The sequence below is a fragment of the Pinus tabuliformis genome, chromosome 6, assembly GCF_031772625.1.
Source record: "Pinus tabuliformis cultivar Carrire ecotype Pingquan chromosome 6, CPIR1, whole genome shotgun sequence".
NCBI lineage: Eukaryota > Viridiplantae > Streptophyta > Pinopsida > Pinales > Pinaceae > Pinus > Pinus tabuliformis.
The window spans coordinates 1,852,744,375-1,852,760,615 of record NC_142292.1 but is presented as its reverse complement, the minus strand read 5'-3'; the positions used below and the strand labels follow the sequence as shown (position 1 = coordinate 1,852,760,615).

General features: G+C 35.8%; 1 protein-coding gene and 1 pseudogene across 1 annotated transcript; one reads left to right on the top strand and one right to left on the bottom strand.

Moving 5' to 3' along the window:
• Positions 1-4,040: 4,040 nt before the first annotated feature.
• On the bottom strand, positions 4,041-7,148 carry LOC149266417 (protein FEZ-like; annotated as a pseudogene).
• A 1,107-nt stretch (positions 7,149-8,255) lies between these two features.
• LOC149266416 (early light-induced protein 2, chloroplastic-like) lies at positions 8,256-9,202 on the top strand. The gene is made up of 3 exons (XM_089396298.1): positions 8,256-8,478; positions 8,576-8,620; positions 8,710-9,202. Exons 1-3 carry the CDS (start codon positions 8,365-8,367, stop codon positions 9,055-9,057), a joined length of 507 nt encoding a protein of 168 aa, XP_089252424.1. The 5' UTR covers positions 8,256-8,364; the 3' UTR covers positions 9,058-9,202.
• The last annotated feature ends 7,039 nt before the right edge of the window (positions 9,203-16,241 follow it).

The following is a 16,241-nucleotide window of genomic DNA, read 5'->3' as shown; positions in this document are numbered from 1 at the left end:
AACACCCATCATTGGTGTTGTGAAATTCTCATAAGCTATGAAAAACTCTATGATGGGACTTGGTTTGGTGAACATGTCTAAACATGTGTTGTTATCATGCTTTATCTATTCTTAATACATTTTATTTTGTTTTTTTATCCTTTTGAATGATCAACCTAGATTCATCAGTGACCCACTTTATTGAGCTAAGAGGCTCATTCTACAACCTAGTATGATGTTTAATGCTATCCATCTGTAATCAAAGTTGAAATTTCGTTCATGTGAGCAAAAATAATTTTGTAAAAATCTAAAAATAAAAAATTTAAATAACTATACAAAACATTTAAATAATGTCGAGCTCATAAAAACATTTGCACATGAAGAAATTGCATCCTTATCGACTCATGTTAGATCTGTATTTAAGATGGATCTCTGCTGGTTATATTGTATTAGAAATTTTGTTAACCATACCACTTTATCATTTATTTGTAGTCCCATATGTAGATTTAATACAAATGTATTTACACCACCTTTGTAGTGATATAAACTCTTTATTCTACTTCCATACATGACCTTACTTATTCAATTATGTGAGAGTTACCCTAAATCATTGGTGTCGTGCTCATATCAATTTGCATTAAAGCCTTCAGTTTATGGCTTCCTTAGGGCTCCATGATTTTGGCTTCCTGAGGGATTTCCTTGCTACCACAAATTCTCCATTGAGCTCTCCTCTAAAGTTGAAAAATTATTGTTTGGAGTAATCCAATGGTTCCTTTAGGTGTGCATCAAGGAAGTTGTTTGATCCTATATTTAGATCAAATTAACTATATTGCAATAACCCAATTCAATTGTGATCCACTACATGCATCATCAAGGTAAATCTAGCATGTCTAAAATGCACTATAATGTTTTAGTGTAAGCATTATCGAGGAGTTGAATTACTCAAATGTTTGCACCATTTTATCATTACTCATTCAAGTACCAATATTCATATGGACCAAGTTAAAACACATTTGCGTGTTTAACAAGGAAGCTTTATCTATTAGTACAAGCAATCAAAGGTTTACACTTTTTTTAACATGATCCATTTGAATCATTGTTGAAGTTTCAAGTTTGTTCATATGTATAAATTTCAAAAGATTTGGTAAGACTCAATGAGCCTCTTTACCATAACATTAATTATTTATATGATAATAACAATTTTATTGATATATGTTATCTTTGCTTTCGATTATCTTGAACATCAAGAAAAATGGTAGCCATCCAATCCTGATTGGAAAGTGTGAGAAGGGAATGAAGATTTTCTAGACTTAAAAAAATTTGATTTCAACAACATTATACATATATTTATTATGTCACTGCGCAATAACATTATACATATATACATCTATGATTAGTGCAATTGGATTAATTTGACCGTATTATATAAATTTTTATGTTTTATATAGTTAACATTATATTTTTCCTTGAAATTTTCAACTGACATCAGCCTGCCGCCGCATCCCCCGGTACAAGTTTCGATGGTGGGCATTTCCTCGACAATGGACATATCATTCTAGGTACAATATGTTGAATTCCATCTCACATTAAATGAGTCGTTTGTCCCTCCATGATTCTGTACTTTCCCAAAATTTGTTGTGAGCTAGGAGCATTGATTCTTATACTTTTTTTTTGCATTATTAAAGACTCTTTCACATCTAAAGCTCATTATTTTGGGAAAGAGTATTTATGAAATGATGATATGTAAAAGTGATAGTATATATCCATAGATGTTAAAAACCCAATTGATTCAGAAAGTGCAGTTGATTTTGAAAAACTGAAGAATGAATTAGAAAGGTTGGTGGGTGCTATCATTTTTGCTTGCATGGACAATTTGGCTAACACATCGATTGTTTCCTCGAGATTTTTTTCCACATCCCATGGGTCCATTAGACCAGGTTAGTATCAGAGTTGATCTCTTCCTGCGGGCTGTTAAGTGAAACTTAGTCCCGACCGACTAGGCAGGGTCGGAGAATTGTTTGCATTCCTTTTAGTGGCCTTGGGCGCTAAGCCTCCAACACTATATATGTATATTTACAGTGACTATGACTCGACAAGACTTCAAATCAGAGACTGACCCTTTCTTCTGATAGCAACTATCGATTATGTTGGCTTGGTCCCAACCCCGAACTTTCGACCTATTAGAACACATATAAGGTCGACCCATTCTCCACACTCAAAGCTTAAAAAACATATAACAAGCATTTAAAAATCTATGGTCTTAGAATTTTTTTGATGCTGATGTTTCATCATAAAACACGTGCTCGAAAAAAAACAAAATATAGTGGAATATAAAAAGCATGACAGATAGAAAAAAATTGATTGATTGATTGATTGATTTAATGCGATTATAATGAAAGCGACTTCCAAGAATATGATAGATCAAAGAAGAAATGGACTCACAATAATATTTCTAAACTTGACCACATCTAATAGCAATTATAATATATAGTCCCACAATGTATAGACCAGGTCGGGGTCAGAGTTGATCTCTTCCTGTGGGCTGTCAAGTGAAACTTGGTCCCGACGTTCGACTACTGGGGTTGGGGCTGATCTTATAGTCGAGCTGATGTTCAGAAACAAAAACAAAGGTAAGCTGAATATTGATTTCATAATGGTTCAAATGTCGAAATAATGCAAGTATTGCTGCCTTATAATTAAGGCAACCTGATGTATTCCCAAAGAAAATCCTTCCTTCCATCCTTTTAAATTCCTGTCTCAGTTCATTTTAGCTGCAATATAATAAATAAAGTTATGATTTTGTAAATAAATATATCAATATTTATCTTGTCTGGGGCTGGCATGGGTAGAGATATTTGACCATATGAAAGCATCTGAGCCAATTCCAATTCGAGTTAGATAAATGATAAGAAATAAGATCTTAAGCAAGAAATTATGAATGAGATGTGAAAGCTATCGGAGAGCGAAGCAAGTGGTTGGAGTGAGTACTTATTGATAAGATCAAAAGCCACGCACTTTCCCATTCGAGCACAAAAATAATATAAAATATAAATTTACAATTCGCTTATGATAAGAAATAAGATCTTAAGCAAGAAACGACCTAGAGTATACCGTAAAACTGCTTCTACTTGGCTAAGAGCTCGTCTTCCTCAGACGTAAGGAAACATGTTAACGAACCAAGACCCAGAGGCATCTGGCAGAGTGGAAGCCTGCTCCCTTACAGACCACCAGCGGGTTATCAGAGGTGGCGTGGTTTTCCTATTTAATAGTGATGAGTCAAACTGGCAATCACGAATAGCAGCTAGAGATGGCTGTCCTCATTGTTGGCTTGACACCTGAGTTGATAGGTTTTGCCACCTTCGAAAAAAAAAAAAAAAAAAAAAAAGAAAGAAAGAAAGAAAGAAAGATCTTAAGCAAGAAATTATGAATGAGGTTTGAAATTTATCGGAGAGCAAAGCAAGCGGTTGGAGTGAGTACTTATTGATAAGATCAAAAGGCACACACTTTCCCATTCGAGCACGAAAATAATATAAAATAGAAATTTACAATTCGCTTCCAAAGCTCAAAGTAATCAAAACATTTTCACTGAGAATGGAAGCTACACTAAACGTATTCTAGGTTTATGATTTCTCATAAATCAGAAAAATTGTAGCACACCTCTTCAACTTCTCTCCTATTCAAATTTTTCTTGATTGGATGTCTCATTAGTACCAAAAGTTTCATCATTATAGAAGTATGTTATTTCTGATCATGAATGACTACCGACCTGGAAACAAGCTAAAGGCATGAGAGTCTAAGATTTTACATCTTTTTCCTATAAAAAACAACAATGAGAACATTAAGAAATTGGAATTTCTATCAATCCAGCCGAATTAAACACATCATTAACTTCTAATAGATGATATTATGTCTTAACACATAATCACCAACAACTTAGAGCCCAATCAAAACTAGACGTGCTTTAGTGTTTCTTTGGTCCAGGCCTTTGTTTAAAAGCCTTCGTAGATTATAGGTACACATTTAAAGTTTTTGGTGATAGAAATGGTCTGGGTGGAGTGAAATCAATAGGTCAAGAAGTTGTCCAAATCCATTGGACTAGTAGTTTGATGAAGGGCCTAACCTGAAATGGTTGGTTAAGACGATTACAAACAATTTCAGAGTTTATTGCAGTACCCAAACACGTGTCATCTTGAGGGAGGGAGAGTGCAGGTTGAGGTTGCATCTGCTGAGGAAGCCTGTTGTTTTCCATGTTTATTTTAGGTTGTGGTTGAATCTCAACCCATTGACTTGCAGACTCAACCTTGCCAAATTTGTCTAGATGTGGACCAAAAGAAATTTCCAACTTGCTATGCTTCAGGGTTCTACGATCATTGTATTAATCAAATAGTGCCCTTAGGAGAGTATTTTGGGGTAACCCTAGAAGGAGGCTATGGATTTGGGCCTGATTTTCCATTGGAAACCTCACATTTGTTGGTATGGAATTTGGCAGGAATGCATCCAACTCTGAGAAAAGAAAATGAGCTTGTGGGACATGGTTGTTCTGTTGTCTTAGGTTTAGACATGGAGGGAATGGACTAGACCTGTTAATGTTATTCATGCTGAGACTTGGGTCATTTAGAACCATGTTGTGTATGAAAGGAGAAATGATCCTCATATTGCCAGTAATTTTAGAGAGTTTCGCAGAGTCTGCAAATGTTCTCTGTTGTTGTAGATGATAACCAGGGGTCTTGAAGTCATTGTTATGGTTGTATTTTGGATTGGAGAAGCAACACACATGTTCCCTTGCAAATCCTTCAATCTCCAGAGATCCACTTTCATCATTTATTGTTGATAATGGGGGCCAGGAAGGAGACCGAACATCAAGATATGAGATTTTGTTGAATCCATATGAACTTTTATTCATCATTGGAAGTCTTGGGAAGTTGATTGTATGAAAATTTTCCCTTGCGACGATACTTGTGCATCACCTAGTTTCTCTTCTCTCCCTTGGGAGCTCGACCTTTGTAAAACACTAGGGTTTTCTTCATCCCAACGAGGGAAGAACCTCATGCATTGAAAATCTCTCGATCCTTGCTAATGGAATTCAGTAGCATGATTTTGTGGCTTAGTCGATGCACAACTCGACTAGATATTTGTGATCTTTGAGGATTTAAAAGTACCATTCTTTCTCACCCATCTTCGCTTTCTTTGGAAGATCCCAAGGCTCACACTTGTTGAGGTCGACCTTAACAATGGATCGGCCTGAGAATTTTTTATCAAGGACCTTCCTAACAAGATAGTGAGTGATCAACTCTTTGTCAGTTGGATGGAACATGAACCCTGGGGGAAGCTGTGTGTCACCCTTGTCCCGCGCATATGTAAATTCAAGCCCTCCATTTATGAAATCTCTTGAATGTTGCCACCACTGGTTTTAAGATTCAGGACCGTGAAAATTGATAGATTGGAAGTGAAATATGCAATTTCTGAGTCAGACCTTAGGGACAAACGCTCGCTTGTAGGACTAGTTAGGTTCAAGGAAGTTGAGCTTGTTGTTTGTGTGAGGACATGGGACCTCAACCATGACTAGTCAGAAGTCGGGCCTCTTTCTAAAATCTGATAACACTTACAATAATAATTTATTTTTCATTTTTAGCGTTTGTAAAAGAAACTATATGGTATGATTTATGTTTTTATTGTATAATAAGAAATTAATTTTCATTTATTTTAATAAGAATCAAGTAAATTTTTTAACAAAGAATCTAATAATTACGCCAAATAGTTTGAATAGTTGGAATTTATGGATTGAAATCCATTTATGTCACATGACTACGTAGATTGGAGATATACTAATATTTTAATATATATTTAACATGTTCACCCAAGGTTCCCAACCTTGTAATTTGGAGATAACAAACAAATTGAGGTGCCACGTTTCAATTGCCACTCTTCCATATCAAATTTATATTTTAAAAATCTTGTAAATACACACACCAATGAGTAGCCTACATCTATGTGAATTTTATTGAATAACCAAGGAAATCGGGCCGTGTGCAAAATATTGGGATGTGAACCTAATAGGAGGTCCAATTGACCTCATATACCCCTGACCTGGAGCAGTCAGACTATCAGCAACCTAATAAAGAAAATTTGTTGAGCAGATTGGATGACCCTAGTTGGAAGTCGGACCCTGGGCTTATTGATAGCATTAGGAGCGAGTAACAAAACGATTCCCGACCACCAGTGGATCCTGCACAAACTTTTAATATATGGAGTTGAGTTTATAAAGAGGAAATGAGGTCACCCAAATACTTGACTTTGAATTTAATTATGTGTTGGATTTGTAAATTGTACATGGTCATCCATTGAATGTTTGGGTCAAAAGTCCTTTAAATAATTGTCAGGAAGGCCCATGATACATTCTTGAAGGGCCATGATATATTGAGGATAACTTCAAATACATCATTATTTATATATAATATGCAAAATACACCTAAAACTTTATCGAATATATGTATGGAGAGTGAATTAACCAATTGCAGACTCCTTGTTTGTTATTATTTCATTAACATTTTCCATTGTTAATTACATAATTACTTACACTTCCACTTGAGTAGAATAACTTTGAATGTCATTTTGAGACAAAGTTAATCTTTGAGGAGTCGACAATCAATCACAGGATTTGATTAACACATTATCATTTAAAATGTCATAATGCATCAATTGAGGCTGTTACTAGTGCAATACTTAACTTTAAGATGTTTCTTGACCTATTCCTTCCACTTGTTGAAACAAATAGTAGGATTCATCACAATACATTGTGCCTTTAATATTTCCTTTGGACATCACTTCACTCTTGTCCTCACCTCACTAAGATGATAGAAAATTAAACAATCGCTATTGTAGTGGCAATGTGCCATTGTAACTACCCGATAGTCATAGTAAACACCAAACCACCATGCTTTATCTATTACTTGCAGTAGAGGCTAAAGTTTGGAACAAATATGGATAACATAGGCATAGTCCCAACTCTAGCCAAATGATTGCACACTTGTGTAATTTGGTATTGGACAAGGGGCTTGAATCTAGAAGAAGGTAAATATTGCAATTTTCATCTTAATTCCATGCCAAATAAACCCACATACATCACCCATTGGGCCAATTCCTCCATCATACCCTTCTCGATCATACATACATACGAATGAAGTGAGAGAAATAAGATGGATATTGCTAATATATTAACTTATTATTACATAGAATTTGTAAAATTTAAAGAAAATATTCAAATGAAAAGAAAGTTGTATAATAAACCCTATTTCTTTAGCACATACCATTCGTGCCATAGTGAAAGTTGAATAATAAACTCTCATTTATTTGCTACATACAACTATTCAATTCAACCTAATTTCTTTATTAACCTATTTATTCACTAATAAATTTTATTATAATAAAATATAAAAAAATCAATCTTTTCAAAATTTTAAACCATAAGTAAAAATCTTTAAACTAACTTAAAGTAAATAAATCTTAAAATTATAAAGTAATTATATAATTATAGAGAATCCTTATGTCTTTTAAACCTTTATTAGCTAACACTCCCTATGGACATTCAAAATTCCCCTCCCTATGGATATTCAAAACCTTCTTTTAGGCTAGAGGATAACCCCACTTGTTACCATGACCCTTTATAAAAAAAAAGATAGACGAGGATAGAAATGATTGAAAACGTGATTTACACCAACTCCTAAATGAAACTTACAACTGGTTGAATAATCTCTATAGTCTCCAATGCTGATGGCCATGGGCAGGAGCTAACCAGCTTGCCATAGGGCATTAAATGCCCAGTTATATGTAGGCTGGATAACCTGATAACACGCGAGAACCGAGACTAGATAAATAAAAATAAGCGCGAGCGTATTATCGGATTATCCAACCCGCATATAACCAAACATTAATGCCTTATGTCACACTGGTTGGTTAGCCGCTGCCATGGCCATGGCCATGCCCTCTTACTATTTGATTATTAAAAATCTAAAAATCTAATTACGAATCAATAATGCTTCATTGTCACTAGTTAATAGGAATATGAAGTTGGAAAGGATTTATACAAGTACGGTGCGGTTGTTCGAGGATCCACGTCTCAATTTGTATCCACCCACGTGGAATCATAGTCCGAGGAAGAGAAAGCTCGACTTGGCTCAAGCGTTTGCCGTTCAATGAATGCCCATAGATTTTTCCATATGGCCTGCAAATCCTTATATATATCACAAGAACCAGACATAGGGTAGCAGTACAGATCAATAGTGTCCATTAATTAGTTGTACCATCTCTTCATTATCTTGTTGTCTTCAAAGTCCATATAAATTAGGTTTGTTCTCATACATAGTGTTTCATTATTATATTGCTATCATGGCCGCTGTAAATGCATCACTGATGGCGATGAATGGAGCATCGCTCCTGCAACGGAGGCCAGCGGAGAGGTCAACAGCCGGCAGGCATCTTCGAGTAAAATGCAGGGCAGGGGTTAGTAAAATTGTTGCTGTTTTGAACTTAATTACATGTTCAAATACAAGGTTTTATGTTATTGTATTTATAACTTAATTTGCTTGTGCATCCACAGCCGGAGGAGTCAAGGCAATCTCCTTCTAGCCCTCCTGAGAAGAAGGTAAGCGATTAAGCGTCAATTTTTGCATTAACATGCACTGCCTTGCTCATGCACTGAAATAAATTGACTAGACATAAATAATAATGCAGGTGAGCACAAACTTTAAGGACGTGTTTGCTTTCGCGGGACCAGCGCCGGAGACCATAAATGGGAGACTCGCCATGCTCGGATTCGTCTCGGCCGTGGGGGTGGAGATTGCTAGTGGGAGAGACCTCTTCTCTCAGCTGGCCAGCGGGGGAGTCCCACTGTTTTTTGGAAGTGCGATTCTGCTATCAGTTGCTTCGGTGATACCCATGTTCAAGGGAGTCACGAAAGAGAGTAAATCACAGGCAATAATGTCTTCTGGAGCAGAGATGTTGAATGGGCGTTTTGCGATGCTTGGCCTCGTTGCGTTGGCCGTAACTGAATATTTGAAAGGAGGTCCTCTTATCTCTTGATCATCATCACCTCTATACCAAACCTCATACCCCTCCTAGTGAAGGGTGTATTCCAACCCAACTTGTATTGATTCTCCTATCACGAGATGTCATTGTAACAAATTTTTTGGGCAGATTATGTTATATTTGACACCTTCATCCACAATCTGTGTCATTTTGATTAGAATATTTACAGAATCAACCCTATAAATATATTTCTGATTACAATGTTGGCAGGAATTCTGATTACAATTTGGCATGCTGATCTTGAATGGATATTAAATTGACACCGACCATATGATTAAGTAGCATTCACTCAATTATCCAGAAACCTTCATGTATTTAAGACTAACACACTCAGAAGTAAACACCATATAACGCATCGAAACAACATATCAACAGGAATTTTTAAAAGGTCTGACTAGATCATAATCAATCCATATAAACACAGGATGGATCCCCGCAATGTCTTCTTTTATATAGATGTTTGTTTCAGGTTGCTTATGATTATAGAGATGATATTGCAACGATTTTGAGCTTCAGAGCACGCCTACGCTCTGTATAATTACAGAGCGTTGGCTAATGCTATCTCGACCAAAATAGCAAAGGATGTGGTCTTCAAGTCACTACGCCTTGATTGTGTGGTTACTGCTTTGCTTTAACATGACTTGTACTCATTCAATTTCTCCTACTTTTCCTTGTCACTTTGAACCTTTAAAAATCACTGGCAGTTCGCATTTGAGTTCTTTTGAATTGAATGGGTTGTTCGAAAAGCCAGCTATATGACACAGTTATCATGTCCAATTTCTTTCCGTAACAAATGCAACATAGATGTCATTAGATTCTATGTTCTTAATGGTATGGTAATCACTTTCGTTCTAATTCACCAATGACATCTGTTCAGTTCTTCAGTGTGGTTCTCCATATATACTGTACGCTGAATTCTCAGTGCAAGTTTGATAAATTGCGAGCAGATTTTTCCGAAGACACCCATGCTACTATCAAATTATACTCGTGAACGTTGTGAACATATTTCGTGTTAAAAATTAGAAGACAAACAATATATTCAATAAATTGAGCAATTCTCACGGGAGGGTTTCATGTGGAGACTGCTTCTCGCAAAATGTTCTACACATTCATCATTAATCTCCATGAATAAATAGTTTACAAGCAAATAGGGAGGTTAGAACAACCACCTAGAAAATAGGAACAAATTCCTAATTTAAGTCTCACAATTAACTAATGAACTGACTCTCTCCTAGAATACATTTCTCCATTAACTTTAACACTCCCCCTTAATGGAGAAAAGGTTCACTAGCACTCCTAACATCTCCCTAAATAACTCAAATTTAATTCTTCCAAGAGGCTTGGTAAAAATATTTGCAGCATTGTCACAAGTATTACAATATTCAATAGGGATTTCCTTTGACTGAACCTTCTCCCTAACAAAGTGAAATTGTGTATCAATATGCTTTGTGTTTTTATGAAACAATGGATTATTTACAAGTTTGATTGAGCTTTGGTTATCACATCTGATAACAATTGCATCTTTTTGTTCTTCTCCGGCATCCTGGAGAAGTCTCCTCAACCAAACTACCTCACATGTCGCTGCGCACATTGCTTGATACTCTGCTTCTGCTGAAGACAATGATACAATTTCCTACTTCTTGTTGCTCCATGCAATGACCCCGGACCCAATGATGAAAGCATAACTTGTTATAGATCATCGATCATCTAGCTTTCCGGCCTAGTCTGAGTCTGAGAAACCTGTCAATCTAACATCAAATGAATCAATATATTTAATACCAAAGTCTAAGGTTGCTTGAAGATACCTTAAGATGTCTTTCACTGCAGCCCAATGATTCTCGAGAGGATTTGACATGAATTGGCTCAATACACTGACTGCTAAAGCCAAATACAGCCTAGTTGTAGTCAAGTAAATTAGACTCCCAACCAGCTGTCTATACCATGTTGCATAGACCTCCTTAGAACCATCATTATTATGAAGTTTGGTATTCTGCTGTAAAGGCACTGATGTTGCTTTGAACTGATCCATTCTAAACTTTTTCAATAAACCCCTGACATACTTTCCTTGAGATAGAAAAGTTTGGCCAGAATTCCTCCAAACTTCAAGACCCAAACAATAGTGTAACTCTCCAAGGTCTTTCATCTCAAAATCCTGTGACATCTTCTCTTTGATATCTTTAATGAGTTCATAAACATTTCATGTAATGATAAGATCATCTACATATAAAGAAATCAAAACAATTTCCCTCTTTTCATCAAACATGGTATACAAATTATAGTCATTCTTGCTTCTTTTATAACTATGATGTAGGAAAAATGAATAAATTTTATCATACCATGACCTGGGTGCCTGTTTTAGTCCATACAATGTTTTCTTCAATCTACAAACTAGATGTTCCCCCCTTGTTTAACAAACCTTCAGGTTGCATTAAATACACTTCTTCTTTTAATTCCCCATTTAAGAATGCAAATTTCACATCTAGCTGATGTATCATCTAATGATGTTTGGTAGCTAAAGCAATTAACATTCTAATTGTGTTTAATTTAGCTACAGGGGCGAAATTTTCCTCATAGTCTATGCCTTCTTTCTTTGAGTACCCCTTTCCAACCAGCCTAGCTTTATATTTGTCTATGCTCCCATCTGCGTTAAATTTAGGCTTGTATAACCATTTGCAACCTATGGGTTCTTTGCCTTCAGGTAGTTCAACTAAATCCCAGGTTTTTTTTTTAAGTATTGAATCATATTCCTCTTCCATGGCTGCCCTCCATTCACTATATTGATTTGCTTCTTTATAATTAGAGGGTTCAACAACATTTAACATACTAGTTATAAGAGCATGATCCCTATATCTTGCTGGCAACTGAATTTGCTTACCTGATCTCCTAAGTGGTGGACTGGCTTCAAATCTGTTTTGATCATCCCTTGGTGGACTTGGCCTGCTACCTGCATCTGTACCATCCACACCTTCCTTTTTGTTGTTGTTGTTGTTGCTCATGGCTATCCCTATCATCACTTCCATCTTTCACCGGCAAAGGTACGTGCCAATCTTCATTGCTTCTTTCATGGTTTCCATCATCAACTTGCTCATGGAATACCACATCTCTACTTGCATACACTTTATGAGTAGAGGGATTAAACAATTTATAAGCTTTAAACTCTGTGTAGTACCCAACAAAAATGCATTTAATGGCCTTTGAATCTAGTTTCTTCATATCCTCTTTTGGAACATGAGCAAAAGCTTTGGAGCCAAAAACTCTTAAATAATTAATTGTAGGCTTAAAACCTAATAAAGCTTCTAATGGAGTTTTAAAATCAAGGCTTTTTTTTGGACTCCTAGTCTTCATATATACTGCAGTATTTATTGCTTCTGCCCAAAAGCCATTAGACATGTTCTTAATTTTAACATGCTTCGAGCACACTCCACAACGGTTCTGTTCTTCCTCTCTGCAACCCCATTCTGTTGAGGAGTGTGGGGTACTGTGAACTGCTGAACTATCCCATGGTCCTTGCAATATTTGATGAAACCACCCTTCTTGTATTCTCGCCCTTGATCCAAGCGGAGAATTTTGATGAATTTTCATGTCTGTTTTACAATCATGCTTTTGAACTCTTTGAAATATTCAAAAGTATGACTCTTCTTTTTTAGGAAATATACCCAAGTAAATCTCGTGCATTCATAAACAAATAATAGGAAATAATATGCACCTCCTAATGATCTTGTTTGCATCGGTCCACATGAATAAGTGTGCACAAGCTCTAGTATATCTCTCTTCTTTCTATCTATATTTACAGGAAACTCATCTCTATGCATCTTCCCAAGAGCACATGCTTCACAATCAACATGAACATTCTTTAAAACAGGAAGACCATTGACCATACCTCATTTCTAAAGTAGCAGCAGATCATTGAAATTGATATGAATGAATCTTTGATGCCACAAGTCTTATGCAATCATAACTGATGAGCTCAAGGCTTGGAGTGGTGCGCTTCTTACATCCAACTTATACAATCCTCCCACTAGAATACCTAATGCAATTGGCTTCATACGATCTAGCAGATCTTTAATAACACAATAAGACTTAAAAAACTCTACCTTAAGGTTCTAATTTGTTATCATAGAAACAAAGATCAAATTCTTTTTTATTCCAGGTACATACATTACATTTTGAATATGTCTAATATTTCCATCAAGCAAAACGATAGGAACATTACCATACCCTTTTATTTTGTACCCTTTATCATCACCAAGGTATATATTTGCACCACTGCTAGTTTCTTTAAAATTCTCAAACCAATGTTTGTTACCTGTCATGTGAGTGGAAGCTCCCGAGTCCACAAACCAAGTTTCTGCTTCATCATCCTCAGCATAGAACGCATAATTAGATACAAACAATTTGAGATTCTGATTATGATCTTCATCAACAAAGTGTCCTGCATGCTTCTTATGTTTATGGCGAGCTTGGTCAAACTTCTTCTTCTTGCAATTTTTAGCTATGTGACCAACTCTACTACAATAAAAACATTTAGGTCCTAAATCACTTCTGTTTTAGGACATACCTTGAGGTGGTTTTCTTTGTGGTGTACTTCTACCTTTCTGTTCTGCATTTGCCTTCCCACTGAAGGGATTCTTCTTCGCCATTAGAGTAAGATCTGAACTCTAGGGTTTCAGAGTCATCCTCCTCTCTTCCTCTTGCATCAGGATTACTATCAATTCTTTGAAATTGGGGGCTTTCTCTCTCACATTCAAGCCTATGATAAACAACTGGTAGTCATCAATCATACCTTTCATGGTAATTGTGACCAGATTAGTGTTTGACACTGTCTCTCCTATGTCGCCGAGCTTATCTCTGAGCTCCTTGATTCGAGAGATGAACACAACCACTGATTCATTCTCCTCCATTTTAATGGAGAGAATCTTTCTTTTCAAAAACAATTGGTGATTTCTGTTTTTGATCTCATAAAGGTCCTTGAGGGTTTTCCAGATGTCATTTGCTGATTTAGATTCACGGATGTGAGGGATAATATAGTCTTTCACTGACAATTTTAACAACACTTTTGCTTTGTTCTCCCTCTTTTCCCAGTCCTGGATTGTTGCTGTTGTTCTACCTGTAGCTAGGGTTGACTTCAGCTCGTCACCACTTGCAATCGCCCATGCTTTTTGCCCCTCCAACAGGGTGTACAACTTACATTTCCAATTAGAGTAATTGGATCCGTCAAGCTTATTTCTCTTGTTCAGATATGCCTTTTCCATCTTGTTATTCATCTTGACAGGTCTACCTCAAAGGAAAATTTTTCCTCCAACAATTAATTAAAAAATGGATCTATTTCCAGATCCAAAGAAGGGATCTCTCAAAATAAATATGGGTGCTTTCTCTTAAAAAAAAAAATCTCCCTCCTTTTTTAAAAAATACAATCTAAGAACTTGCTTAAAAAATTGCATCCCTTTTTGAATGCGCCCAAAAAAAATGACCTCTCAAAAATTGTTCTTTTGATCAGAAAAAAACAAGGATTACAAACAACAATACCTTTCAAAAAAGAATATGGTCTCCATGATTTTGCGTAAATGTTAGCAGAGCACCTTGCTTGTTGTTGCGACCTTCCATCACATCTGGGTATTCAGAAGTCTCAGAAGATTTGTAGAGAAAGAATCACTTCAAGAAAAAGGAGTAGTCGAATGGTATGTGTCTAGGCATGCAGTGAGGTGTTTATAGGGAACACACAAACTATATTACTCTACACAAGAAGATCTTTGAGACTATCAAAGAAATAGTGGTGATTCCCCTTTCTTAGTATTACAGTATGTTATCCTCTTGTTTAATTCCATTATGTTCATATTCTTCTGTGCATTCATGCTATAATAGCTGCTAGAAATTATTTCATGCTTCCTTACAGATCCATGTGTGTTGATTTATTAATGCATAATGCCTGTATGAAGGGCTGAAGTTATATCTTCAAACTGCTCTATATGAATCATAGCACCCATCCTCTCTTCAGTCCATTATCTATGCTTGTAACTCAAACAAGTGTAGAATTTCCCATGGCTTGCAACTCTATGTGTTCAATATAGAATTCTAGATGCTTTGGGCTCTATATGATGAGTTATGCTTTCTCCTAATCCTCTCTCATTTACTCTACAAGCTTATTAAGCTGTAAGACCCTTTGAAGTAATCGACCTCCGCTATTTTATGTGATACTCCTGGGAACTGTGTGTGTGAGGAAGTACCTGAAATACATAACTCATACCTTTGGAGGAATGAATCGAGCCCCCTTATTATCTTTCATTATGTGATAATTGGAGTGCTGCAAACCCCTCACATATATCCTTTCATGCACTCCTCTATTTAAGATGTCCTAGGCACTGGTCTACAATCAACCCAGAGGTTGTCTTTAGGAGGCTTTCTATTTCCCGTGCAACACTTGTGCCATAGAGTGCTATATTTAGCTACAACACCCACCTAATAAAAAATGGCTAGGAATGGGGGAAAACCTAATTAAAATGTAATATTATTACATGTTGCCTAATATTTCTCGTCACATCCTAGCCTAAATATTACATTTTACTCAATATTCCCCCTCACCCCGAATTTTATAGTTAAGTTTGTTTACGTTTAAACTTCAAATATAAAGAAAAATTACAACAAGAAGTGGACGTGTTGAGGGGAAATATTGGGTAAAATGTAATATAATCTAGGAAAAAGTGGATGGAGGTAGGCAAAAATATTGGATAAAATGTAATAATTACATTTTTCCTAATATTTCCCCCATCTCGCATCATATCCAGACAAATGACTCGTGAACTCCATTTTCTACAGTAAATTATGTATTTAAATATAACATCAAATTAAGATGGATCTAAGCTAGTTTAACTTCCCCCTTAAATAAGTTATATTCCACATGAATACCATGGATCAATACCACTGATTCTTAAAACCATAGGTAATTGTTTTGTTTTTTTGTTTTGTTTTTAGGATTATTTTTTTATTTTATTTTATTTTCACCGAATTAAAATGTTTACATTACATTATGTTACATTACACATTTCTAGTATACTATAGGCATTATATATTAGGTCAATAAAGGAATTACATATATCCCTCATACTAAAAAGTAATGTGTATTTATTTATTATTTTTCAATTACGTTTGCTCGCTATATAAAATAAAGATGAAAATTATTA